This window comes from Taurulus bubalis, assembly GCF_910589615.1.
Source record: "Taurulus bubalis genome assembly, chromosome: 12".
Taxonomy (NCBI): domain Eukaryota; kingdom Metazoa; phylum Chordata; class Actinopteri; order Perciformes; family Cottidae; genus Taurulus; species Taurulus bubalis.
The window spans coordinates 2,250,001-2,277,515 of NC_136600.1; the positions used below are offsets into that span (position 1 = coordinate 2,250,001).

Sequence of the window (27,515 nt, forward strand, 5' to 3'; positions counted from 1 at the left end):
ATGTTGTTAATACAATAATATATCATAAAAAGACAACATTTGTATATTATCAATGTGTTCAGTAGCTCCGCCCTCTTGTGTCACCTCTTGGCTTCACAACGTGAATCCCCAAAACAATGTGTGACGTCACGCTATAACTTCGTCCACTTCTTATTACACAGTCTGTGGGTAGCACACAAAAACATACAAGACACAGTGGAATTATACATAAAAAAGCAAACATAAACCCCTCTGGCAGAGTAATTGTGAAGCCACAATGAAAGACGTCCAGTAGATGCAGTTATATAAGAACAGACAGGGCTAGATAGCAAAGTCTCTGTCTGCATGGCTTCAGTCTGATGCGCTCCATAACTGCATGTACAGTTTGTCTGTGCAGTAATACACAAGCATGACGAACAGCCGTCCTCTGAAAATGTCCGTTATATCTGTGCTGTCTTTAACTATACTGATTTGTTACAACCAAGATACTTGCACAGGACTTGATGAAGAGGGAGTTGTTGGCTCCACTTGTTGGCTGAGTGATTTATGTGTTTGTCTGGATTGCAACATAGCAGAACATATGAGAGCCGTTTACCAAATAACTCCCAGCAAAGCTGTCCATCTGGATACCTGAGCATCAGCCCAGTGCATGCTGGGAGATTAGACTGAGCCTGCTCGGCTAAATATTTACCAAGGAGGCTGCTGTCAACACGGCTCTCTGATACTGTTAGCCTCCGCGTGTGCACTGCATGGGACAAACCAGAGGGCTTATCTGAGGAGGTTCTTGGCTTGAAATGTTTCTGAGTACATTTAAAACAGCTGATTTCCTTTGTGTTCTTCTTAAGTTCATTTTGGATTCACAGTCGAGTTTATGCAAGACTCTTCATCTTTATGAAGACTTCATTCTGTAGCTATTGTTGGTAAAGTATTTCAATTTGGAAGTTGTGTGTGTGCAGAGAAGTGGGGGTGTAATTGATTACACATGATAAGCGGTTACTGGCTTCAATTTGTGAATAAACCTCATTAGTTTCAGAGAGTTTGGGAATAGATCACCCGCATATCTGGAAGTCATCTTTCTTCTACTTAGATTACACACAGAGAGAGGAGGGTTCTTCAAGGGGGCCTTGGTTAGTGGAGCGGCATGTTGACCAAACAACACAGGGAAATCACAATGAATTTGAATCAATCACTCGACCAATTACTTTGGGCTGAACTTCTGTTTAATGATAAAAAAAAAAACATTGTTCACACACTTAACACCCCTGAAACACATAAATAAAGTCAAAGTCAATGGCTCTTTAAGGGGCATTTTGGTTTCATACATCTTGGGTCTAGTTTTGGTAGTTTTAGTCATCAAAACATATACATGAATGAATGTTTTAGTCATCAAAACATATACATGAATGTAAGTAGTTGTCAAAACGTATTACTTCAGAACCACGAATGCCTGAAATACTTCAGGCATTCGTGGTTCTGAAAGTAAAAGTCCCTTTAATGTTGTGCATGGAGGCTTGGATGGACTGCGACTAGCAACAGTTGGCGTTCGGCAACTATTCAGGACAACATCCAACTATAAAAAGACAAAAGCACAAGCCTGTAGACTTGAAAACATAAAGGGTCTCGCAATAAGCATTTTGATACATGTTGAGCATACAATCCTGTTCTGTCCCTTTTCAAATCTGACAACACAATCAGCGCATACATCACTTCACCTCCTCTGATGTGCTTCTTCACCAACCGTGACCAGGGTCAATGGGAAGTATTTAGAGCATACTGTCATGCAGAGGATGTTCTTCCTGAGGCAGCTGAATAAATTCAACCTGCCAAAGACAATGATGGTGCACTTCTACACTGCCATCGTTGAGTCCATCCTCTGCTCCTCCATCACCGTCTGGTACGCTGCAGCCACTGCCAAGGACAAGGCCAGGCTGCAGCGCATCATCCGCTCTGCTGAGAGGGTGATTGGCTGCAATCTGCCATCCCTCCAGGACTTGTTCGCTTCAAGGACCCTGAACATAACCTGTTGGAGTCTATTTTTGTTTGTTTATTGTTACATTTTTAAATGTTATGCACCTCCCGCCAGGACAAATTCCTTGTATGTGAAAACATACATGGCAATAAATGGTTCTGATTCTGAAAGTGATTTTTTTCAGAAACAAAACAATCACAATCACGGTCACATTATGCAGGAGAATTCAATGTTGAGGAACACAGAGTATGTCGTTAAAACAGAAACATGATAGATTGCTGGACATTTGATACAGAGCATTGATCTCCTGACTTTACATTTATTGTTTGGAGTAATACGTTTTGACAACTACTTACATTCATGATCCCCTCAAAATGAATTATAATAACTTTGGTGGTCCCTTCAGATCTCATCAGGTTTTTACTTCGTCCAAAACTTTGGTTTGTGACCAAATACCTGAAGAACTAATGACATTCCCATCAGCCTCAGCTGTTTTTGTTGTGTTGAGTGCTAATTAGCAAATGTTAGCATGCTAATATTCAAAAGTATGATGGTGAACATGATAAATAGGCTTGTTGTACCTTGTTAGTATCAGTGCATAGCATTGTCATTGTGCGTCTTTAGCATGCTAACATTAGCATTTAGCTCAAAGTGCCATAAGCAAAGCCGGACTTGCTGTAGACCTGTGTTAACAAAACTGTTTTTCTGGGGGTCCACTTTAAAAAAAATGACAAACCATCGCAACACAGTTCACAATATTGTAAAATTATATTAATAGTAAGAATAACGAATTTGTGCATACATGAACATTCCTGACCATTTTTACCGCCATTTCCACATCCCCTTGTATTATTTTGAATATTTAAACCAGGGATTTAGAAGATATACATTTGATAAAAGAATATGTGAAACACTTTATAAATGAGACCAAATATTATGCATTTAATATTTTTGTATTATATCTATTATGCGTTAATTGGCTCTCATTCTTTTAATTTCTTCTCATCAGTAAAACAAACTGAATGCATGCTCATCTTTCATATTGGATTTAATTTGATCAGTCATTTGGCGACCCTCATACAATCTCCTGTTTTTGGGAATGACAGCTGTAGAACATGAAGACCGTGTGATCATTGAAGCTCAATGTTGAGGCTCTGTGTTTTATTTTTCACAAATATGTGAACATTTAATTGTCTCTTAACCAAATAATAATCTCTACTTTTTCAAATCAGCTGCCTCCACATGGGCCAACACCCTCTGGGGTCCACGTGTGCCTAGACGAGGACCACTGGTTTAGATAATCTGGATAAACTGTTGGCTTGTTTGTTTTCAGGCTTACTTTGTTTTCTGAATCAGAGCAATTACTTTGGTGAGCTCCATATTATTATAACCAAAAGGAACGATGTCCAAAAAGTAGTAATAAACCAGAATATTCCACCAAATGGTTTCTATTGTTGAAATAATGCTATGCATGTGACCTTTTTTGCTAAGAGTGTGAGAGCATGCCAGTCTGAAAACTGGCAAGGAGTCGCTGTCATGATGTATACATGCAATGGATAAGTGCATCTGTTCTCACAAAGAACATGTTTACAGACTCCTCGCTTCCTCCAGTTTATTTATTAGGCTGGTGAGGGACGCTCTCCCAACTTCAGACAAATGTTTGTGTGCTGAACCATCTGTCTGGCACCAGAGCAGAGAAAAGAGGGAGAGAAAGAGACCAGACAGAGGAGTACGAGAGAGGCGGAGAAGAGACAGCTCACTCTCTATTCATGGGTCTTAACCGGCCGTGAGATTGGCCCAGAATACCAAACACAGATACCTCCCCCTGCCTCCTCCTCCTCCTCGTTGGGTTATCCCCACCTCTCCCGGCCCTCCTCACCTCCACGGAGCAGGTTTCCAAGGCAACACTACAGGAGGTCAGAGGTCAGGTGTGGTGTAGGGTGGGGCGGGTGTGTGTGTGTGTGTGTCTGAACGTGGGTCCATCTGGATGAGTGATACAACATAATCAGATATCAATCCTACACTACAAGTGGGGTGAGAGGCAGAGCGGGAGAATGCTAAGCTGATTAGCAAAGCATGGGTTTGCTATTGACGTGTATGTGTGTGTGGTAGGGGGGAATCAGGGTGGTGTGTGTGTGTGTGTGTGTGTGTGTGTGTGTGTGTGTGTGTGTGTGTGTGTGTGTGTGTGGCAGGGGGGAATCAGGGTGGTGTGTGTGTGTGTGTTTGTGTGTGTGTGTGTGTCGGGGGGAATCAGGGTGGTGTGTGTGTGTGTGTGTGTGTGTGTGTGTGTGTGTGTGTGTGTGTGTGTGTGTGTCGGGGGGTGGTCACTGAAGTCATCTGTCAACCCGCCTTGATATTGACATTTACAGCATTGGACATAATGGAGAAAAGGGAAGACGATGGAGCCAGAGGGATGTTGGATGTTGGAGGATGAAGATGGACTTCTTCTCTCTGAAAGATGCCATATGGTTCGTTTGGCATGTTGGCACTCTGCCACATCAGAGCGCTGTTTCCAGCCCAGCCTTGAACACTCAGACACAGGTGCTAATCAAACAGGAATCAACCAGTACGGCTCTGTTAGAACCAATCCCAGCATATGTGGGATTGAAACTGGCAGTCTGTCTTGGAATTTGACCAAGCTCCTTTGAGCAATCTGGGTCTTGAACTGGATTTTTTGTTTTTGTCATGAGTGTGATTAATGTACCATCATTATGCTAAAGGACTTTTGACTTGATGAGGATTAAGAAGAAGAGGAATGTGGATTTTGCGTTGTGTGGGTTAGTACATTTACATTTTTTTACCTTCAGGTTGAACGCCTGGCAAACAAGTTTTCAGTGTCCATGACCAAGGATGGCAGAATTTCCATGGCGGGCGTGACCTCTGGGAATGTAGTCGTGGGCTACCTGGCACAACGGGGTGCATGCGGTCACCTGCTGGGAGAGCTACTTAATCAAAGCTGCAGTGTTAAGGACGAGCATATGTGCGTCACTTATTCTCTGTCTCCTCCATTCCACCGTTTAGAAAAGAGCTCTATGTTTAGTTAGACGTTTTCTTAATTGGATTTCATCATGAGTTCAACTTGCTGCTCTCAAACTATTCGGTTTTTGAGTCACTTTTTCATTTATTTTTTACATTTCACTGAACAGACTCCCCAAAATTGTAAAAGACATATTTTCTCCCACTACTGACGGATCATCTTTGCTTATGTATTATGTGGAATCACTTGTTGGCTGTGCCGATATGTGTGTTGCTCCTCTGCAGTGGGCCTACTCACTATAAAACATCCAGAAACCAACAGAAACCAACTTTTCAGTGGGATCTTGAACCGTCTTTGGTTTTCAATCTAGTTCACCTTTTAAGGCACTTGCATATGTGATATATACCCATGTTTTGCATCTAAAATTGCATAACAATCTCAGCTCTATATAATGAGGCTCAAGTGTAAAGTATATGGCCATAAAGCTGAAAAATTGAAGTTTGATTAAAAAAATTCTTTATATCTCTTGTGGACGAACTGTTTAAAAAACGTAAACATTGTCAATCACGCCGACGTGATTCAAGACCCCAGAGGGTTAATGCCTCATACAAACAAGCACACAAGCCAAACACTGTTTAACTTAAGCGATCAATACTTTGAATGAATGTTTTCCATATTCCACCAGAGCCCTAAATTCAAAGTCCTGTTTTTTCAATAAAAAATAATACAAATCATGAGGAGGAGGAGGTATGTGAGGCCAACTGAAAAGCCGCAGAGTGCCAGTCGGTTCCTGTTTCTTACCCATAGTGGAGGAACTTCCCGGGCCGTGCCTGCAGGTGACCCGACCACTGTCGATAGTTCGGTTTGAACGACACACCTGGCAGGTGGGTCATCGCACCGGGAGACAAGCTGAGACACGACCAGCAAACCGGCCGCGAACATCCCTGAAATCGAAAAACCGATCCAGAACGTCACATGACTGCTGCTGTGGGTCACGTGACCAGCGTGACTCGATAGGTTTGAATAGTTTGAAGCACGTTTATTGAGTTGTCATCATCTTTATGTGATTACATTTACGGTACAAATTGAGGAGCATACTCACACTAAGGCAATACAAAATGATCATAATATAATATGTAAGGTCAAATTAAACAAAAGTAAAAATAAAAATAAAAGACAAAATAAATTTAAATTGGTATACAAGTGTATATATTCTATACGTACCATATTTTAAAACAACAACATTGGAACTAAAAATTGATAGAAACCACTTTAAACTAATTTGAAAAGATAAACATTGAGAAATATGTACAATCACTAGTATCAGTTTTAAAAAAAGTAAATCAGAACGAATAACAGTTCTTCAGAATGAATGAATGAGATATGGAGCAGGTCCCTTGATTACCAACTGAGCCCCAACGGCCCCAAACAACCTTGGTTAACGACATGATTTTGGTCATTTATTTAATTGCAAAATATTGGAGAATAACACAAATATAGCAAACAAACTTCTGAGTGTTACTGGACTAGTTATAAAGCTTCAAGTATGTGAAATACATATGAAATTCAGTTAATATATATATACTTTGAAACTTTTGGGACAATTTTAGTGAGAGAGGATTTTATTGTGGTCGCTTTAAGTGTAGTAAAGCTGTGTGTGTGCTCCGTTGCTATGGCAACTTTTCAACTGGAGGCCTGAGACAGACTTCTCCGCTAACCGCTAACTGGCGTGCTAGCTATCTAGCGTGCTAGCTATCTAGCTTCTCAAATCTCACAGTCACTCAGTATTCTATACACACGATGGTGAGTAAAGAGTCCTTTAAATGAATTCACCGCAACAATGCTGCGCTGTCATTAGCTGTCATTAGCTATTGGCTACCTAGCGGTCTACGATCATGATTAGCTAACTAGTTGGTGTGTGCATTTCATTTTTTGTGCTAACATTAATAGCATTTTTAGACTCTTTCCTTGAAAATTGCATACCCAAACTAAAAAGGGTGTATCTCTGCAACCACTAGGGCTATCTGAATAATGTGGGTGTTATAATTAAAGGTACATATGTGAGATTTTGTTCAGATGTGTAAATATCAGTATATATGTTACTGGTTAAGAGTAAATGAAGATGACACACAGAAAAAAATGTAAAGGTTTAAATAACATTAACACTTCATTATGGTTATAAACACACTAACTTAGTGTGTTGTTCATATAAGAATATGTTGTGACTTTCATGAGAGGCAGACTGGGGTTGCTGCTTGTCCACAATAACAATATTAAAGAAATACGGTCGGTTGATAATATAAAGTAGTTTTAACTTGATTATTTTTTGCTGACTTTTGTGCAGCCACCCAAACGCAAAGGTAAAAAACCTGCAAAGGCCAGAACACCCATACAGATAGATGGATTCAGCAAGGAGGAGCTGTCCAAGGAGCAGGTGAGAGATGACGTGTGTTTGATTGTGTGGAGTGAAGCCTGCAGGAGAAAGGAAAGCTTTGCTTTTCAAAGTGATTTGTACATCAAATGTATTTCAACAATGTTTTGCACTTACATGCAGCTGGAGGACTCCCAAGAGACAGGTTTAAATAAGAATTGTCACAAGCAATGCAGCAGAGGCCGAGATATCACGACTTTAAGTTTAAGTAAAGTTTAAGTAAAGTTATCAAAACACTGGATACCTGAAGCATCTTTTCGGCAGAGACAATTTTGTTATAAATTGGTAATCTCTAGGCCCATGGACAGAATCGGGATTGGTTAAAGGTTGTAATGCCTTTATCTAGTACATACATGTTTTTGCTCATTATTTTGACCTAAAATGGTGGGACTTTGTTTCAGAAAATACATAATTGTTTTAATTATATGTCCGTCCCTTAGCTTTTTATAATTTGTTGACAGGGATGTATTTAAGTTTCATTTTACTGTCTGTTCATATATTAAGATGTATATTACAATTGATATAATAATTGAAATCATATCACAAAATATTTACTAGAAGCAAAAGCTAAGATGGCAATTAGTGATACTTTTGCTTTTTACAATAACTTTACAGGAATAGTTTTGTGCTCAATCATGACTGCTCTCTGATCTCTGTTGTATTTGCTGCACATGTGTATGCTGTGTTAACATAATCTTTAAAGATTCTCAGTCTTTCCTCCAGAGCCACAGAAGATATTATATTTCTGATTTATATTTGTGCCCCCCTGCGAACAATAATTTGGACTTTGAAATGTACAATGTGTGGAGTGTCCCTTCAGGATAAATGATGTTATTGGCTACACGGTCATCTAGATTGTCTGGCTGATATTGGCCTACATTGAAATACATTTTCTATATTTCAGATGGAAGAGCACATTGTGCGGCTTCAAGAGGAGCTGGACAGAGAGAGGGAAGAGAGAAACTACTTTCAGCTGGAGAGGAACAAGATCCACACATTTTGTGAGATCACAGACAATGAACTCGAGGAGGTCCGCGCTGAAAAGAAAAAGATTGATAAGGACATCGAGGAGGATGAGATGCGCCACCAAGTAGAGATCAAGGTGAGGTTAATACTGTGGATTGTAGTTAATGTCAAACTGCACCCGAATTTACGGGCTCGATTTTTTTTTACCACGTCTTTATTTTATGTCATAGTATGCTAAAAAAAGAAAATGTAGGAAGGATCTTTTTTTGTATCCATAGCCACTAGCCAGTGTCCTGGCAGTATCCCACAATCCATCGTGCATCAGTAATTTCTTTGCTGGCATGTATAAGTTTTCCTATCAACTTTAAATGGTAGGAAAAATCATGTGATTGCATTCTTTTTTTCAGATACTAGTACTAGTTTGTCATTTGTTAAGCAAAGATTATCCTCTAACAGATTCAAGGCTGAATTAATTGTATATTGCACATGTGATTCATTTGTTACCACCAGGTGTATAAGCAAAAGATGAAGCACGTCCTGTACGAACACCAGAACACAATCGCTGAGTTAAAAGCAGACGGTTTAGCCTCCACACAGCTGATGCAGGAAGAGCAAAACAAATTAGAGACTAAGCTTCATGAGGACACGAGGGCCGTCATGGTCGACATGCAGGAGGAGCGTGACTGTGAACACATCGTCAAGGAGCTTGAACTGGTTTGTAGTACACACTATTCTATTTCTACACTTATTAAAGCTCTGTGGATTTAATGTGTCTCTTTACTTTCATGTATTTCAACAATTAAGCCTCAATGCTATAAACACCACTGCTTTGTATCTCAACAGAAACATAATGAAGAAATGACTAAAACACGTAACATCAGGGAGAAGCAAATTGCCGGTGAAGAACTAATCTCATTTTGAGTTGAATTCAACACCCTGTGCTGTCAAAAACTAAACGAGAACCCCTTCTTTTGTGTCACTATTTGAGTAGAAATCCGAGCCAAATGTGAGAAAAAGATAGAGTTGCTGCAACAAGAGCTGGACATCAAAAGGAAAAAGGTGACCATTGAGGTAGAAGATCAATGGAACAGCCACATCAACGCTCTGATGGAAGACCACCGGGAAGCCTTCGTTGAAGTGGATGCACTGATGATCGGCATCCATCAGGATATGTATAAGAACAAGTCACTTGGGGTATAAGTGCTCACACTCAGAGACATTTCAGATTCAATTCAATTCAATTCAGTTTATTTTATATAGCCCAACATCACAAATACAAGTTTGCCTTTACAATCTGTACACATGACATACCTCACATCGGATCAGAAAAAACTCCCCCAATAAAGATAGTAAAAACCCTTTCACAGGGAAAATAGGGGAAGAAACCTGAGGGAGAGCAACAGAGGAGGATCCCTCTCCCCGGATGGACAGAAGCAATAGATGTCATGTGACCAGAATGAATAACGTAACGGAGTTACAGCACATTCAATGAATATGACAGAAATTATTCATATAATGAGAAGTATGCATGGTCCATGATACAGATAGCCACGATCCATTAAGCAGAAGGAGGTAGAGAGGAGGGGCATCCCAGGGGCAGTGGGAGGAGAAAGCAGGGCCATGGCAGCTGGCAGGCCTGGTTCCAGGCCGGTTCCATTAGCATGGCCATGGAACCAGGGGGAGGACCGGGGCCACGAATCCATGGAAAAAGAAAGTAGAGTTAGTAATATGCATTGAAGAGACAATCATTTATCCAGAAGGAGAGAAAGAAGAGGTGAAGAGGAGAGGAGGAGCGAAAGAGGAAGAGAAGGAGAGGAGGAGCTCAGTGTATCCTAAAATGTCCCCCAGCAGTCTAGGCCTATAACAGCATATCTAGGGGCTGGACCAGGGCAAACCTGAGCCAGCCCTAACTATAAGCCTGAAACAGCCCTAACTATAAGCCTGAAACAGCCCTAACTATAAGCCTGAAACAGCCCTAACTATAAGCGCGATCAAAGAGGAAAGTCTTAAGTCTACTCTTAAATGAGGTGACTGTCTGCCCCCCGGACTGAAAGTGGAAGCTGATTCCACAGAAGAGGAGCCCGATAAGTGAAAGCTCTAGCCCCCAACCTACTTTGTCTTGTTTACACCGGCAACACATTATTCATCTTAGTTACTGATGAGTATGTTTTATTGGCTTTTCTTAGGCACAATTGGATGAGGCGGAGAAGGAACGGGAGAAGAAGGAAAAGGACCTGGTCGGCCTTTTGCAGGAGAACAAACATCTGACTGAGCGTCTCTCGAAAGTCAAAGGGGAGATCGCTGCGATTGAGCGAAAAATGAAGTACTTTATGTTGGAAAAGGTTGTTGGTGTAGTATTCGTGATTTTTTTATTTTGTATTAGTTTGTGGTTGAAGCTTTATGCACATTAATTGCGGCCTGTGGCTTAATTAGTCCTGACATGTAGCATACCGTACATGGTCACAAGGTCAAATTGTGAAACTGTGTTTTTGACAGGATGTCAGTGAAGAGGTTAAAAAAAAGAAGCTGGATCAACAGAAATGCCATTATAAGACACTGGAACAGAATTTTCGCAAGGTAAATGCTTAGAGTGATTTGCACTAATCGTGTTGCTCAAATGTGAGCTTGATTCATGTTCCATTACATTTCATTTAGCTGACGCTTTTATCCAAAGAGACTTACAATAAGTGCATTCAACCATGAGTACAAACTCACAACAACAACAATCAAGAAAGTACAATTTCTTCAATAAAGTTAAACTACAAAGTGCTATCAGTAAGTAACATTTAAGTGCTACTAGGTGCTACCTTCCTTAATCAAGGTGTAGTCGAAAAATGTGTGTTTTTAGTTCATGACAGAAGATGTAGAGACTTTCTGCTGTCCTGATGTCAATGGGCAGCTCATTCCACCATTGAGGAGCCAGGACACCTGATGTGACCAAATGCTTGTATACCTTTGAGTATTTGTGTGATGTCATACAGCTCCAGCTAGAAAGGGACGAGCTGGAGAAGACGACCACTCAGAATATTCAGCAGGTGCAGGATAAAGCAGACAGGAAGAGCACGCTGCTGGACAGGAAGCTGGCGGGCCTGACAGACGGCCTGGAGCAGACGCACGCTCAGCTCCTCGCTCTGCGCTCCAACATGGACCAAACTGCTCTTGATGAAATTGAGGTGGATTTTCCTTTAAACATTTTGTATTTCTTGCACATTGCTCTCTGTACAAAAACAAAAGAACCATGTTTTTTTGCTTGTAGACATATATGGACTCCAGTCATTACTCCATGAAGAACTTGGAGTATGAAAGAGCTAAGCTCATCCAGGTTAGTTAGTTTACTTCCTGGAAAGTGTCACGTATTTGTCAAATTAATGATGATGTTGAATGCATTGTAGTAATATTCATACGCATGTAACCGGCAGGCCCGTAAGGATTTGCTGTATTTCTACGAAACTAAGCAAAGGGCTCTTGGTGTCCCTGTGGAGGAACTCTAAGGCTGTCATAGATCCAAAATGAGAAGCAATGAATACATAGACTGACCCATTAATAATAAATATCACTTTCTTTGCATCTGCCTGTTTCTCATGGTTTCCTTTCATATAACTCATTTGAACTCATTTGAACTCATTTGTTTCAGAAAATAGACTATTTTGGGTATTTATCACGTTTTATTTTATTCTTTCATAGATAGTTCATAGGGATAAAATGTTTTTTTTGTTTTGCTTTGTATGTCAATATATTAATAATGATATACAAAAATTAACCTAGACTGAAATACATATGCGATTTAAAAGAAGCTTAACGTAGAGTCAGAAGCTGAAATGGTGGTTAGTGATGACTGAGCTACAGCAGCGCTACGGTTGAGCTGTTGAGCCGTTTTTGTCTTTGATCTCTACGATTTCCGGGCTGCGCTCACAGAATCATTAAAGATTATACGACGTAATTGTTTTTACACGGTAAAACAGATTCTCGTTTTAAAAGGTCCATTTGGACCAAATGTGTAGTTCCTGTGTTTTGCTCCTGAAGGAAGACTGGAGTCCGTTCCTGTTAATCTTAACTGATATGAAGCGCTGAAAAAGTAAATGAGCTGACAACCAGAAAACGACCAGAATACGGGCTGCTCTGGTGAGGTCTGTTACAGTGAGATGAATGGCCTCTGGCTGGTTGCTGGAGCCAGAAGAAGAGCCACGCAAGATCTCCAACTCAGCTCATATATTTCAATAATATGAGGTGCTATTTTAAAAGCATTTTGTTGACATTGTAGTTTTGTTATTTTCATTGTGTTGCTTTTGTCTGAGTTGTGTGAGTCTTTGTGTAGCCTCATGCTGCTCACTGACGTTGTTGGAGGCAGGTGTATCTAATTGAAGGTAGGCGTGTCTTATTGAAGGTAGGCGTATCTTATTGGAGGCGGGCGTGTCTTAGGTGGGCGTGTCTCTCTGCTCCAATCCCTGTTCTTTTCAACCTTCACGTGTTCGGGTGATGTTCTCCCGACGATAGTGAAAACATTCCGGATGTGTTTTAACATTGAAGGAGACTTTTTGATACCTGTTTATCGTTTTATGAGAAGTTCTATAGGGTAAAATAAAAGAAGAGTACTTCAACTTGCCTTGTATTGTTGTAGTTTAATATATTTTTAGTATATTTTATGAGGTATATTATATCGGGTGAAATATACCCGACGTTACTGATAGTGTGACTATTTTTAACGTGAGTGTTCTAGGGTTAAAGATCTTTGTTATCTGTGATGTTTGTAAGCTGCTCTTCTCATTGCTCACTTGTCACGCTACATACCCACTTCTATTTATTGCACACAAACCAGATGTGTGAATTGAACGTGTGAGCTGGAGTTTTCTCTTGAATCAGCCACTGGACGCTTAGAACTGCACTTCCACAAAAGCTTTATTGAAAGAGCTACAGGTTAAAACACCACTCTGCTCGTGTGATCAGTCTTCTGGACTAACAGAGAGACGGGTCCTTACGGAAGAGCATCGTGGAAATATTATTACATGAAAAGCAACCACATGTCTCCCAGCTTGTGGATAAGTGAGAGCCCAGCAGATGGGAATGTGTAGCACGTGGGAGTTTTCAAGTGAAATAAGCTCTAATTATGCTGTAAAACACAGCCAGAGGCAGCAGAGAACAATGCATGACCTGCAAAGACAGACTGTGACTTAAACACTCTCAGCTGTGCTCACACTGTCAGCTTATTCAACCGCTGTTTACACCCTTTAACTGGCCTCGCTCTCTCTTTAAGTCATTATCAGTCTCTCTTTATCTCAGTGTGATAGTGAAGTGTGGGAGAGTACATATTTACCTTTCCAGAGGTAAGAAATCTCACCGTCACTTGTTGGTATACACGGGCCTCGCTGACCTCGGAGCAGAATTTATGACTCAGAAACCTGTGGGATGAGCTGACTCTCACGAGAAATAAAGAGTTGTGTTACATCTGGAGAAATGGTTGGGAATGATTCAATATTTCAGAAGGTATAAGTATATAAAATAATAACCGCAACTCCTATTAATCTATACAAATTCCCTATATTGTTTATTCACAGCATAATCGAAAGAATGCAAAAGTGAACGTGGAACATGTTGGCTGTTTCAGCACGTAATGGAGTTCAACAAGTACGTTGATTATAAATTAAAAGCTCACAACATCCTGGTGAAACTTTGTCCGTAAGTCCACTGATCCCAAAGAAGACCTGTACCGGCCCGGCGGTGATTAGTCTGTCTGGCCTGACCTCCCAGGGCTGCATGTGATATCATTAGCAGCCATTAAGCAGTAATTAATAAACCCTGTTCCACTTTATGAGGACTGTCAGCGACACGGCATGGAGCAATTAGTACCAGCATGCTACTTCCATTCATTAGCAGGAGAGGGGAACATTTAAGAAGCTATTATTAAAGGTCAGACTCATTATGGAGGACAGCAGTGTCTCCTGCTGATTGTTGGTGCTCAAGACAAATGAACTCTTTCAGGCAGCCATGAAAACTACTAAATTATTTCCCACACAACTAGATTGCGTCCTCAATTACGTTTCGAGGTTTTCCTTTTGAATTTACGGTTGCATTTTGAAACATTTGGTTCATGTTGTAAGTTGAAACAAAGCTACGTGTCTAGGTTCAGTAAAAAGAGCATAGTCCGGCAATGAGTATGTTTGAAAAGTTGTTTAAGTTACGGCCGTAAATTAAAATAAGTCAACATTGGCTGTTGATCTCCTGTTGTGTTTGTTTCACCACTTCAGTGGAACTTTCACATATTTGTGATACGTCATCAAAGGTATTCCGAGAGAGAGAATGCGTTTCACTCCAAACATAATTCACAATTTAGGTTTTTTTGCATGGGTACGGCATCTTTAGGACCGATTATAAATGATATTCATAGAAACGGGAAAAAAACAAAAGCAAGGTCAGATGTAGTCACAAGTGGTAATAAACAAATATGGATTCAACAACCTTTGAAGCACAATACTGTGTGAACATAAGGATTCACACACCAAGGCTTCTCAGCTGGATTCAAACCAGTGACCTTGCATCCCCAGTGTATGCAGACCACTGGTCTGTCTTCTAGACAGCAATGGACAGTAAACATGAACTGAGTTCTACATGCATTGATATTGTTTTCTCTCATTGACCTCAAAGCTAATATCCTGTAAAACGTCATCATGGAGTGTGTTTAAAGGGTAACTATATTTGGGGCATTATAAGATTCTACCGGGTCAACAGAAGAGAAAGAGGTGTGGAATGACATTTAACAAAAGTCCTTACACACGCGCACACACACACACACACACACACACACACACACACACACACACACACACACACACACACACACACACACACACACACACACACACACACACACACACCACTTGTACAATACATCTACAGTATGAAGAGTTGATCAAGCTGCCCTAATGTTGCAGAGAAAATTAGAATTATGACTCACATTTTTTTGCATCCATTCTGTGGATGATGTAATGATTGATATGTATAAATGTATATCATGTGTTTTACTCAATACTGGTAAACAAGAAAGTGTTGCACATACTATAACTAATGTATGAATCTACATATTTTGATCTACATATTTTAAGTCTTGGGTCCCCGAAAGCAGCAGCAGACTTCATTGCTTACTTTCATGGTCTTTTAACAACGTTCCAGCCACTGCAGTCATCACCTCCATCACCGTCCCACCTTAGGCCAATCGCCTCTTGTGTTTCATTAGGATGTGCGCCACTAAAAGAAGCCTCTGCAAAGTCTTCTTCATCAGTTTGGTAAACAGATACGTTGTTTTCAGCTCCTTTAACGTCTCTGTTCTTTAACTGCTAGCAGCCAGAAAGGCCCACGACACGCTGCTGTACACGATGCTGAAGTGCCTCTTGACTTAACATCTTTTTTCAAGAGCACTGCAGATAAATTCATTAATGCAACTGATATATGTTTTGCTCTTTTAGTGGCCTGGGTATTTTCTGCTGTCATCGTTGAACTTGTAGTGACTCTGCTAGTCTGCTGACATTAATTAATGTTAAGGCCTCGTTCAATTGAGTGGCAAATAATAATGTTGTGTCAGAAAGGGGCAGCATGTCTGTCAATTTGATCGGATAGAGGTTTAAAAGTGCCTTTGTGTTATCAAATGTACATGTTCTTTGGACCAGAAACAGAAGCCAACAAGTCATCTTTACATAAATGTTTCATTCATGAATATTAGTGCTGAAACTATTATCTCTCTCGTCTTTAGATCAGTGTGACAGCATGGGATTATCGGCCTTTGAGGATAAGGCTGGCATACCTTTAGATTGTCCTTATTTTGAAATAGAATCTCCTAAAATTAATAAACCAAGCTATGTGTTAGTTAGTCCATCTCTCAATACTCTCTTGTCTGTGGCTCTCGGCTCCAAGTCCATTGGTTGCTACTAAAAGGCCTAAATCAGCAACTCATATAGTTTAATTTTCAAGTAAACATGTTCTGGTGAATATTGGTGGCGGAGGGCCAGTGTATGTGGGATTGAGTCAATACAGTATGTCACCTAGTTGTATAGTGTGGCTCATGGTTAATTGTCTTTGGAGCTCTATGGCACAGAGCAAGTAAATATTGTTGGTTTAGGCCAGGCCTGGCCAACCCGCGGCTCCCGAGCCGCATGCAAGATCTGCATCTCTTGCGTTCATATCAAAGTTTGTGTTTTTTTTTTTTTTTTTTAATCTTTTTATTGATTTTGCAAATACTTTAGACCACTGGTGTCGAACTCAAGGCGCAATGGCTTGAAAGCCATGAAATCGCGGACCCGTTTTCAGTCATTTGCAGACCCGTTTTCAGTCTTTCGCGGACCCGTTTTCAGTCTTTCGCGGACCCGTTTTCAGTCATTCACGGACCCGTTTTCAGTCATTCGCGGACCCGTTTTCAGTCTTTTGCGGACCCGTTTTCAGTCTTTCGCGGACCCGTTTTCAGTCCGTCAGGACTGTTATTTTACATGGGCAAAAAAAAAAAATCCTGTACTTTTATTTTGAAGGGATTTTTTAATGCGGCAGAGTGCAATTTGTTCAATTTCAGTCATATTGATGTCACGTGTTGTAACTCTGTTACGTTGTTCATTCTGGTCACATGACATCTATTGCTTCTGTCCATCCGGGGAGAGGGATCCTCCTCTGTTGCTCTCCTGAAGGGTTCTTCCTGTTTTCCCTGTGAAATGGTTTTTACTATCTTTATTTGGGGAGTTTTTCCTGATCTGATGTGAGGTCCCGGGACAGGATGTTATTTGTACAGATTGCACATTTTAATTTGTGATTTTGGGCTATATAAAATAAACTGAATTGAATTGAATATTCACACACTCCTCAATGCTGCGTTCACAACACTTTACTTGTGTGAGTTTACACATCGGACTATTTGTGATAGTTTGCTTCATATTTTCATTAAATCAAATTGAGAAGTTGAAAATGTTCCTCGCTTTGGTCGCGGCTTGTCATTCAGGGTGATGGTGGGTCCTGCAGCCAGACCAGTTGAACCACAATGATGTGGCTCTTTGCAGTAACACAGTAAAAAATGTGGCTCTTAGTCTCTGACTGGTTGGCCACCCCTGGTTTAGGCAGTGGTCAGATTGCATCCACAGTAGTCACAATGGATTCCAATGATCCACATTTCTATTCACATCTGCTCTGCTCAGGAGCGCGACACTGAAACACATTCAGTTCATGTATATTCAGAGCAAGACGTGACAATTATTAAAGATGTGAACATAAGGAGAGAAAGCAGAGGAGTGGATGTTTGCTAGTCACTGCTTTTGTGATAATATTCTTGGGTCAAGTTTTCAGAAGTGCTGTATATATTTTTTTTATTGTAACTTTCAGGCTCTGACGGAAGTGAGCACTATTTCGACTACACTTTTCACCCCGAGGACATTTTCCCAAACGGAAGCCTGCTGTGACAGACAGGGTCTAATGGGCTTCTCAGTTGTTTTTGTCCCGCTGAGAGTTTCTCTCTAGGGTCGCTCATATAGCCCTCACCCTGACAGGGCTGTCCCGCTCTGCTCCTTCCTGCTGACCCTCCACGCCGAATGCCACGCAGTTAGGTTGTCTCTCTGAGTCTCAGGGGACGCATTATTGCACTGGTGGTGCCAGATATACACAAATCATTTATGAAACACAAGCTGAACTGCTGCAATCTCACGTGGATAAAGCAGCACCTGGCAGTATCACCTAAAATGATTAAAGGAGCACTGCAAAACTTTGCATCATCAGGCTCAGATCATTCCAGGCTCAAAAACATTCAGCAAATGATGAATTTGATGAGGTGCATTTCACAGTGAATGGAAAAAAAGAAAGCGTCTCTCAGTTGTCGGAGTGATTTATTGGTTGCTGACCTGCTGTGAGCATGGATCTGAATTAGACACAGCCAATCGGGTGGAGCAGAATCACTTCAAACATTTGGGGCAGGATCGATCGGTTCAGTGATGAGCGAGGCCCTGAGCTGGGGTCAGAGGTGACGGGTCAGCCAGACAGCCAGGAAGAAGCTGGGAAGCAGTCGAGGCCGCACGGCAGCTGGATCCTCGAGATGCCACGAAACGTCATGAAATGTCATAAAATGTCATGAAAATCCATCTTGTCTCCCATTATATTCTCTACGCCGGTGGTTCTCAACCTGTGGAATATTTTTACCCCCTAACCCGCTTGAAGCATTTTGGGTTGAAAAAAACAATACACAGCACAGTGTCTATTATAGTGAGAATATACGATTCAGTTTTTGAACTTACACGTATATTTTATTGAATATGTATTAAATAACAATTTTTAAAGGATTTTTGAATGGATGCTAATTTTAAATATATTTTAAAGACATCTCACGTACCACTGCTCTACGCTATAGACACAACGTCAGTACACATAGGGGCTTATTTAACTGAGCACTCTAAAGAGTCAGGTATTTGTTTCTAAAGGTGGAGGAGAGCAAGACAGAGCTGAAGGGAGAGTTTAACCCTTTCATGAAAACACACCTATTTTTAGGCCTCTGCTCGAAAATTGCATACCCAAACTAAAAAAGGTGTATTTCTGAAACCACTAGGGCTATTTGAATAATGTGGGTGTTATAATAAAAGAGTATATTGTGAGTTGTGTGTTCAGATGTGTAAATATCAGTCTCTATGTTACTGGTTATGAGTAAATGTGAAGTGAATTATACAGTTTTTATAGCAATATCGTAACAAGACAAATGTTTGCTAGCTCGTTCATATTACAACTTTATAAGGAGATAATGTGTAAATGTTTTCTTTGCAGCTGGCTCTGCTGCCCCCAGGTGGACAAACAAAGACACTAATGAAAAAAAATATGTTCATTGCACAAGGGCAAAGATGAAATATCGAACAGAAGTAAAGCCCACAAACATAAATTGTTCCCGGTAGACACACAATCACACGCCACATCAGGGCTCATCATGGCAAGCTGTCCTTTCTAATTTTATCAATGTCCCAAATGACAGCTAAAATTAACTGCTAATTATTTCATATTTGCGTAACAATGACAATAATATTGATGCTTTGATGAGGTTGTCTTTTAGAGCGGAAATGACCCGTCATCAAATATTTCACACCCAACCTTAATGTTTACATATTTATATTTGATATTGAGTTGATATTTTTCTATCGCATAGGTCCTGAATTAATTGCGAAAGTTGATGATATCGTCCTCTGACCTTAATACATGAGTCCAACACGCTCCCGTCGTCATGATTGTAGGTTGAATACAGACGAACGTATGAAGACTTTGATGCGACGGATGAATTTGAACATACAAAACCGTAACAACTGATGTGTTTGGCAAACATTTTATTCATACTTGCCGTCGGCCCTCCAACACTGGATAATATTTTGCCATGGAAACTCTCTGTGCTGTGGTGTCACGAGCTGTCTGGTCAACTGACCCATTGGAGGAAACACGGGCCCGAATGCCACACATGCAACCATATGGCAATGCTCAATGCGTGTGTGTGTGTGTGTGTGTGTGTGTGTGTGTGTGTGTGTGTGTGTGTGTGTGTGTGTGTGTGTGTGCATTGACAACCAGTGTGCCACTGACAACAACAACAGCAAACAGTCCACTGGGTGTGAATGTTTAGACTGTGGCAATAAGGCTTGAACACGTGGCGGAGGAGACAAATGGGAGAATGGCTGCTTTTGGATAAAGACCCTAAGACACAAGTGTTTCTTGTCTTCATAGCTACGATGTGACATCCAGGCCAAGACGGAGAGTCCAGCAGGAAGTCAGAGGAAACCACAGTTCATTTACTGGGATCCGAGACAAAAAAACATGTTAAACACCATTTTGATTGGAGATTAATATTAGAAGTATTAGAAGAGTCTTTTGTGTCGTAATGCAGCTTAATCCACTTTACGCTGTATACCTGCACACAATAATCCAACCAGAGCACTGGCTGCAAGATTGAAACATTCAACTTGTTGCTGTAATTTAAGCTGAGCACAGATGGACATACCTACTGCACATTATCTATAGGGGACCATGTGTCACAGGTCACACAAAACAAGTGCAATGTCACTGTATGTGGGGCTCGCAGAAGAGAAGAAAACATGGATACATGGCAGTTTTCATATGTGCCTGAAACCACATGTCTTTGATGGTTAGACCCAATTAACATGCTATTATCAATATATTCATCAGAATCACACGAACTTCAGGCCGAGCAGCAAACAGAACAAAGTTAGTGACTAGCAGAATCTGACGTGAAAAATATTCAAACGGGTGGAAGGAGTCACGGGACCCAACATCCGGTTTTCAAAATACTAACTGATATGAATGTGTTCAGAACATTTCTGACCACATCCAAACATCTTAACTGTACTGGTCTGACATACATATTGTAATAAGTCAAACACAACGTACTGTTACAGTTAAGATGTGTGGATGTGGTCAGAAATGTTCTGAACACATTCATATCAGTTAGTATTTTAAAAACCGGATGTTGGGTCCTGTGACTCCTTCCGCCCGTTTGAATATTTTTCAAGTCAGATTCTGAACTTGATGTGACCTCAGAGATCCGAGTGTCTGCTGATGGTTGCAGTGGTTTACTGCACTAGATGGAGTTTATCACACACTTTGGGCTGCATTCACAAACAACCCGACTCAGAGAAGACCGGAGCCGGCGCGAAGGAGGCTGTTACCGACGGCCTGACGGCGGCGAGCAAGCGTCTGAACACCGAGCCCCGAGCCTCCCGGTGCTCCGGTGCGGCCGGTCCCCCCGGTGCTCGCCTCCCGGTGCGACCGACTCTCGGGCTCCCGGTGCGGCCGGCGCCCGGCTCGGGCCGGCCGGCTCTCACTGGGCGGCTGTCACTGGCCTCACCCCGCCCCTCTTTTCTTTTTTCTCCGCAGAGTTCAAACATTAAAATATGCTTAAATAAAGCAAGAAAACAATAACACAAACACACGATTATAAACGTATTCGTAATACGTCAAACAAAAACATAAAAACAATAAAACAAAAATACGTGTATAATCAACCTATGTGTTTAATCAACCTATACGTGTATAATCAACGTATGTGTAATACGTCAAACACAAACATAATCAGGGAGGAGATACGTTTCTGATCAAACGTAATTGGGAATGCGTATTAGTTCTGGGGGAACGTAATTTTTAGGAGGCAGTAGAGCTAAATCCTCTGCCAGTGATGTGACTGGTGCATCCCAACGTTCTGTGTTGGTTTGTTCCTGTCGTGCTGTATTCTATATCCTCCCCCTGTCTTCTCTTGTATTCTTCCTCCTTTTCTCCCATTATTTCTTCACTCTACCCACCTCTTCCTCTCTTTGTGCAGATCCAGCACAGGGGCAGATTATTATTATTTAAAAACCATTTGCCAGATCATTACCAGCTAATCCTGTGTTTGGTCTGACGAGTCACGCGCCTCATTTGCCACGGTGCTGAGCCGCTCAGGGCCCTTTCACAAAGACTGGCCAAGGACCACCGGCCCACCCTGCGGGGCCACCAGACCGCAGGGCGGGGTGTTCCTCCGGGACCGGCAGGGATCACAACACCCAGAGTGGAAATTACAGTGATAAAAGTGTGAATCTATACAATATTTGTAACCATTTAGACTTGTGTTTGCCTGAAAGGACTGCATCCAGTAATTGTCATCATTATCTTGTCTAAAGCGTTGTACCTCAGCACTGCTGAAGTCGTGATAAAAGCCCTTTGTCCTTTTTTTTTCTTCCACCCATTTAAGCCCTCTCTTCATACAAACTACATCAGTTCACACTATCTACCACAGTGATGGTCAACCACTGTGCCGCAGCACACCAGTGTGCCGTGAGAGATCGTCAGGTGTGCCGTGAGAAAATGTCCAATTTAACTTAATTAGTCCAAAAACATATTATTTAGCTGCCGCAAATAATGTTCCATTGTTGAGCGTCTGAGCCTGCAATATAATGGCTGGCATAGTAATTTCCTATAGAACAGGTCTGCCCATTGTTCTGCTATTAAACAAACTAAACGGCCGTATGTTATTGATGGTATCTACAGACAGCTTGTCATTTCTGGGTCGCGCCTACAACTCTTCTCTGCCCTCTGTCCCACGGCAGAGATCCGCCCCGATGCGCTGCACACAGGAGAGACACAGCGGACAGAGAGAGACAGAGAGCGGCGAAAAATATGTTGGGTGCTTTTCACAATGGGATTTGCTGCTGAAGCTATCACTATTTTAAGCTTTGAGCTCTCATGTTTAAAGCCCAACAGTTAATGTATTTGTAGGTCAAGACAAACGTCCAACAGGCTGCAGCCTGGAGATCCATCAATGACGTTTCTGACTTCGCATATCGAGAGGCTCTGGAAATATTCTTCCAAAAGCCCGAAAAACACACTGGATTGTGGTTGTCATTAAAATAAATGAACACCATGTTTCCTTTAAGTCAGTATTTATCAAACTGGGGCGGTATTTATTACAGGTGGGGCGCAGGAGGAAGTGCTGATTTTGCCATACGCCGTTCATAGGTCACGCTTGCGCATGCCGATTCTTGTCAGCTCACTGCAGCCGCTAATAACGTGATGCTCACATATCTGCACTCATTCTGTTTTGCAAAAAAATAGCTTGTTGTTTTCCACAATAAGCTATTTAGGAGTAACTAAATATTAGTTATTTTTTTCACGGATATAACTTAAGTGATTGCAATGTTCTTTATTCTATTATTTATAAAAGCACAGATGGAGTCACTAGTACTGTGAAGTATTACTTTGTAGTACTGTGAAGTACCACTATGTAGTATGTCCGTCTGTCTGTCAGTCGCTCCCCCCCTAAAGCTGTAAACCATGGGGAAACACTGAATACTCTTCTATGCCAGTAGGTAGCGCAATAATTACCTAACCATATATGCTGTATTATGCTACAATGTGACATTCTGTAACTTTTTGGTTTGTTGGTGTGCCGCGGGATTTTTTTATTGTAGAAAATGTGCTCAAAAAAGGTTGAAAAACGCTGCTCTATATGTAACAACAGCTAACTGTAACATCACTCAGAGCAGTCCCATCTCATGATGCCATGATGGCAGACAACAAAACATCAACTAAAAGCAACACAACCATTGAATCTGTTGTTGATCTTTGCTGCCCCCTGCAGGAAACTGCATAGAATAACATGTTTCTTTTTTTGATGTTAAAAAAACAGCAGAGCCCCAGAGGGCAACCGCTCCAAAACCTCAGAGACTCCTGGCTGCTATGAAACCATCAAGAGAAATCAAATAAGATTTCTCTACCACACCTGTGTTACCTCGGGATCAGGGGCTCCCTTCCAGAGGTGTCAAAAGTATTCACATTCATTACTCAAGTAGAAGTATAGATACTAGGGTTTAAAAATACTTCTGTAAAAGTTGAAGTATCAACTCAAGCTGTGGTTCTCAAACTTTTTCTGTAAATAACATTATATAACATAAATAACATAACATTGTGTGACTCATCTGTGCTTTTATAAGTAACAGAATAAAGAAAATTGCAATCACTTTCAAGTAAATCAGATTGCCCCATCAGACAATGTTTTGTGTAAGTTCTATCTGTGCAAAAAATAACTCATATTTAGTTACTACTAAATAGCTCATTGTGGAAAATAAGTAGGTAATAAAATAAGCTTTTTATTTTTATTTGCCAAACAAAACAGAATGAGTGCAGATATGTGAGCTATCAGGTTGTATCAGTATTAGTGGCTGCAGTGAGCTGCTTTCCTCAACACATGTTATAAACGGGGTTGTAGATTTGATACGGCCTCTCTCAATTCATGCTCAATATTGAGCTTAGATCTGTTTTTTTTATTTTGAGAAACGCAACAGCAGGAAAAGACGAGCTCACGGAGCTCACGGCGTCGCGTCAAATCGCGCATGCGCGCAAGCGTACCGTAACCATTTACCTGAACGTACAGGCATTTGTCCATGTATTTATTAACGACTTAGTTTTATATCCGTGTACTTTGTACTTTTGTAATATGTGAAGCCAGCAGCTCATTGTTGGTAGAAGACACGAGCACTTTGTCTCGTTTCACCTGGAGCAGGAGAGCTGCTCCGGGTTCAGAGAGCTGCTCTGGGTTCAGAGAGCTGCTCCGGGTTCAGAGAGCTGCTCTGGGTTCAGAGAGCTGCTCCGGGTTCAGAGAGCTGCTCCGGGTTCAGAGAGCTGCTCCGGGTTCAGAGAGCTGCTCCGGGTTCAGAGAGCCGCTCTGGGTTCAGAGAGCTGCTCTGGGTTCAGAGAGCTGCTCCGGGTTCAGAGAGCTGCTCTGGGTTCAGAGAGCTGCTCTGGGTCCAGAGAGCTGCTCCGGTGCGAGGAGAACTTCGGTTGCTCCTCACAGGAGAGCTGCTGTTGCATCTTCACCCTGGGAGCGTTTAAAACGCAGATATAGCGGTCTACTTTTCACGCGACATATTTTTCGACGCTCTCTGTCCGCTGGTGTGTGTGCTCAGTGCTCACCTGTGTGCGCGCGCACGTATCTGTGGGCAACGGGGCGGAGAGGTTTTTTGTGTGTGTGTTTTAGAACGATGACAAGCCGGAGTGAAAACAAACCAAAATGAAATAGTAACGAGGCTATTTTTAAAATGTAGGGAGTAGAAAGTACAGATATTTGCGTGAAAATGTAAGGAGTAGAAGTAAAAAGTCGTCTGAAAAATAAATACTCCAGTAAAGTATAGATACCCAAAATGTCTACTTAAGTAAGGTGACCTCTGTTCTACGGAAGCGCATTGCATTCACTGGATAAAAAAAAATAGACCCCTTTTCTCGTAATTACGACATCCTGATCTCGTAATTACGAGAAAAGAAAAAGGAAACGTCTGTAAATCCTCTCTCAGTGGCAATGATGGGGCTATCGCAGTTAATCTGCTATTGTTACCTTCTCGGTTTGAGACACTGGGAAATACTGATGTTTCTAAAAAATGAGGATGGTATTAAATTGAGTTTGTCAACACTGCGCAGGCATCTCAAGGTATTAGGATTGTTCAGGCGGAAAGCCCAGTCTGACGCGCTGGATGTCCTCTGTTTCTGCAGGAGCAGTTGAACCAACACGGGATGCTTCATGGATACAAATTCATGCATTTGAAATGCATCCAATCTGGTTTGGTGGTGACTGTAACGGACCTCTAAGAGTTTAAAGTATTGTAATAGTTTGTTCCTTTTTTTTGTCCTTTATTTTAGTCCGTTTTGTTACTGCAGTCGGTGCATTTCCGGTTGCGCTCTTATTTTGAAGGTACAAAAAACGGAAGTTGTTAGTAAGAAACGGCCAGAAAGGAAAAGTTGCCATAACAACGGAAAACAGTGATAAAAAGGTTAATTTACGGATGTATTAGTTTAGCACCTTGCTGATATGGGCACAAGGTTTGCACCTGTTCAAGTTCATTTTTTGAGAAAATATTGTTTTAGATTGTTACGTTTTTTGTCTGTGTCAGAGCTTAAGCTAACCAACTGCTATTTCCGTTTTTCTTCATAGTTCTTACGGTGACTTCAATAAACCTTTGCGAACCATCACTTAAAGACTCCAGACTATAATTCTGCCGGGGATGCTACACTGACTCAAAGAACTGTGGGCACCTGTTAAAAATCCTACATCCTCAAGGAGGAGCTAAGGCAACGGAACCGTCTAAGAAGACGCCTGTACACACACATGCATACAGACGCCTGTACACACACATGCATACAGACGCCTGTACACACACATGCATACAGACGCCTGTACACACACATGCATACAGACGCCTGTACACACACACATGCATACAGACGCCTGTACACACACATGCATACAGACGCCTGTACACACACATGCATACAGACGCCTGTACACACACATGCATACAGACGCCTGTACACACACATGCATACAGACGCCTGTACACACACATGCATACAGTGGCCAGTATGGCACCTTTCGTAATCAGGTCAGGATGTCGTAATTACGACATCAGGATGTCATAATTACGAGAAAAGATCTCGTAATTACGACATCAGGATGTCGTAATTACGAGAAAAGGGGTATATTTTTTTTTAATCCAGTGAATGCAATGCGCTTCCGTACTGTTCCCTTCCATTGTCCGAACCACTTCTACTCTTTAGGGTCACGGGGCCGATCCCAGCTGGCTTTGGGGCGAAGGCAGGGCACACATCCACACCTAGACGAAAGTCCAACTAACCTGACGCATGTCTTTGGAGTGAAACCACGCTGACACGGTCTGGAGAACATGCACACTCCACACAGAGGGACCGTCTAGACCGGGATCCGAACCCGGGACCCGAAACCAGACCCCTCTTGACTGCGGTCAAGTGAGCCCACATCCGCCGAGTGAGCCGCAGTTGCAATTCTAAATGCACCTCTATTCAAGGTGTTACGGTACGGGGGCCAGCTCCACGTCACAATATTCAAACAGCTCTAAAAACAGATCCATAGACTTGTACATAAATATTATATTCCACTGCAGGCTTGTTCAGGGGGACCTCTGCTATGCCCATGTGCATGGCCTCAAAATATTACTGTACAGTTTTGGAGAAAAGTGAATTCAAAGTCAGCTTAAATTTCATAATGATATTCATAATTCCCCAATATTCAAACAGCTATAGCCTTAGATTGTATATTGAAATTCCACTGCAGTACTGTTCAGGGGGACCTCTGCTATGTCCATTAAGACGTCATATAATATTACGTAGACATTATCGAATTGATCGTCAAAATTGAGAATCGACACTTAATGGAAGCGTTTGTCTTTTTAGTCATTTTGTATAAAGATACATTAATATTAATAGTTATATTGTTAGGGATTCGGCTTTGGCCGGGCCCAAGCGCAGACACAGGGACGTCAAGGTAGGGTGACGGAATGGACTTTATTTACTAAACACAGGTGATTTGGGTATAGCAGGAGTTGAATGCATGTTGAGCGGTGAAGTGACGGGGCGGCTGGGCAGGAATCCTGGGCACAGGGAACAGGAGTTAGTAACAGTCAAAAACAATGTAAAGCATAAGAGTAGTCTAAATCATTGAGAGGCCTAAAGAGGCCCAGAGTCAAAATACTAATTGAAATGGTGAAATAATCTGGCAACTGGAGAGAAGGAGGCCAGGGGTATTTAACAGGAAGGACTTGATGAGATGACAGGTGCTGAAGATGATGTGCAGGTGTGGCACCTGCACATCACATGCCCACGGCACGCACAAACGCCCACAGCACGCACAAACACACACA

At 41.6% G+C, this 27,515-nt stretch overlaps 1 protein-coding gene across 1 annotated transcript in view; it reads left to right on the forward strand.

Moving 5' to 3' along the window:
- The window catches only part of LOC306745191 (dynein regulatory complex subunit 4-like), a gene marked incomplete at both ends in the record, with an annotated part of 25,947 nt that extends 14,134 nt beyond the window's left edge, over nt 1-11,813 (forward strand). The window contains 9 exons of the mRNA XM_079227943.1: nt 7,270-7,359; nt 8,261-8,458; nt 8,833-9,043; nt 9,314-9,516; nt 10,509-10,664; nt 10,819-10,899; nt 11,304-11,495; nt 11,579-11,644; nt 11,742-11,813. Of these exons, the coding sequence (XP_079084069.1) occupies nt 7,270-7,359; nt 8,261-8,458; nt 8,833-9,043; nt 9,314-9,516; nt 10,509-10,664; nt 10,819-10,899; nt 11,304-11,495; nt 11,579-11,644; nt 11,742-11,813 (1,269 nt within the window). The remainder of the gene's footprint in view (nt 1-7,269; nt 7,360-8,260; nt 8,459-8,832; nt 9,044-9,313; nt 9,517-10,508; nt 10,665-10,818; nt 10,900-11,303; nt 11,496-11,578; nt 11,645-11,741) is intronic.
- Between the last annotated feature and the right edge of the window lie 15,702 nt (nt 11,814-27,515).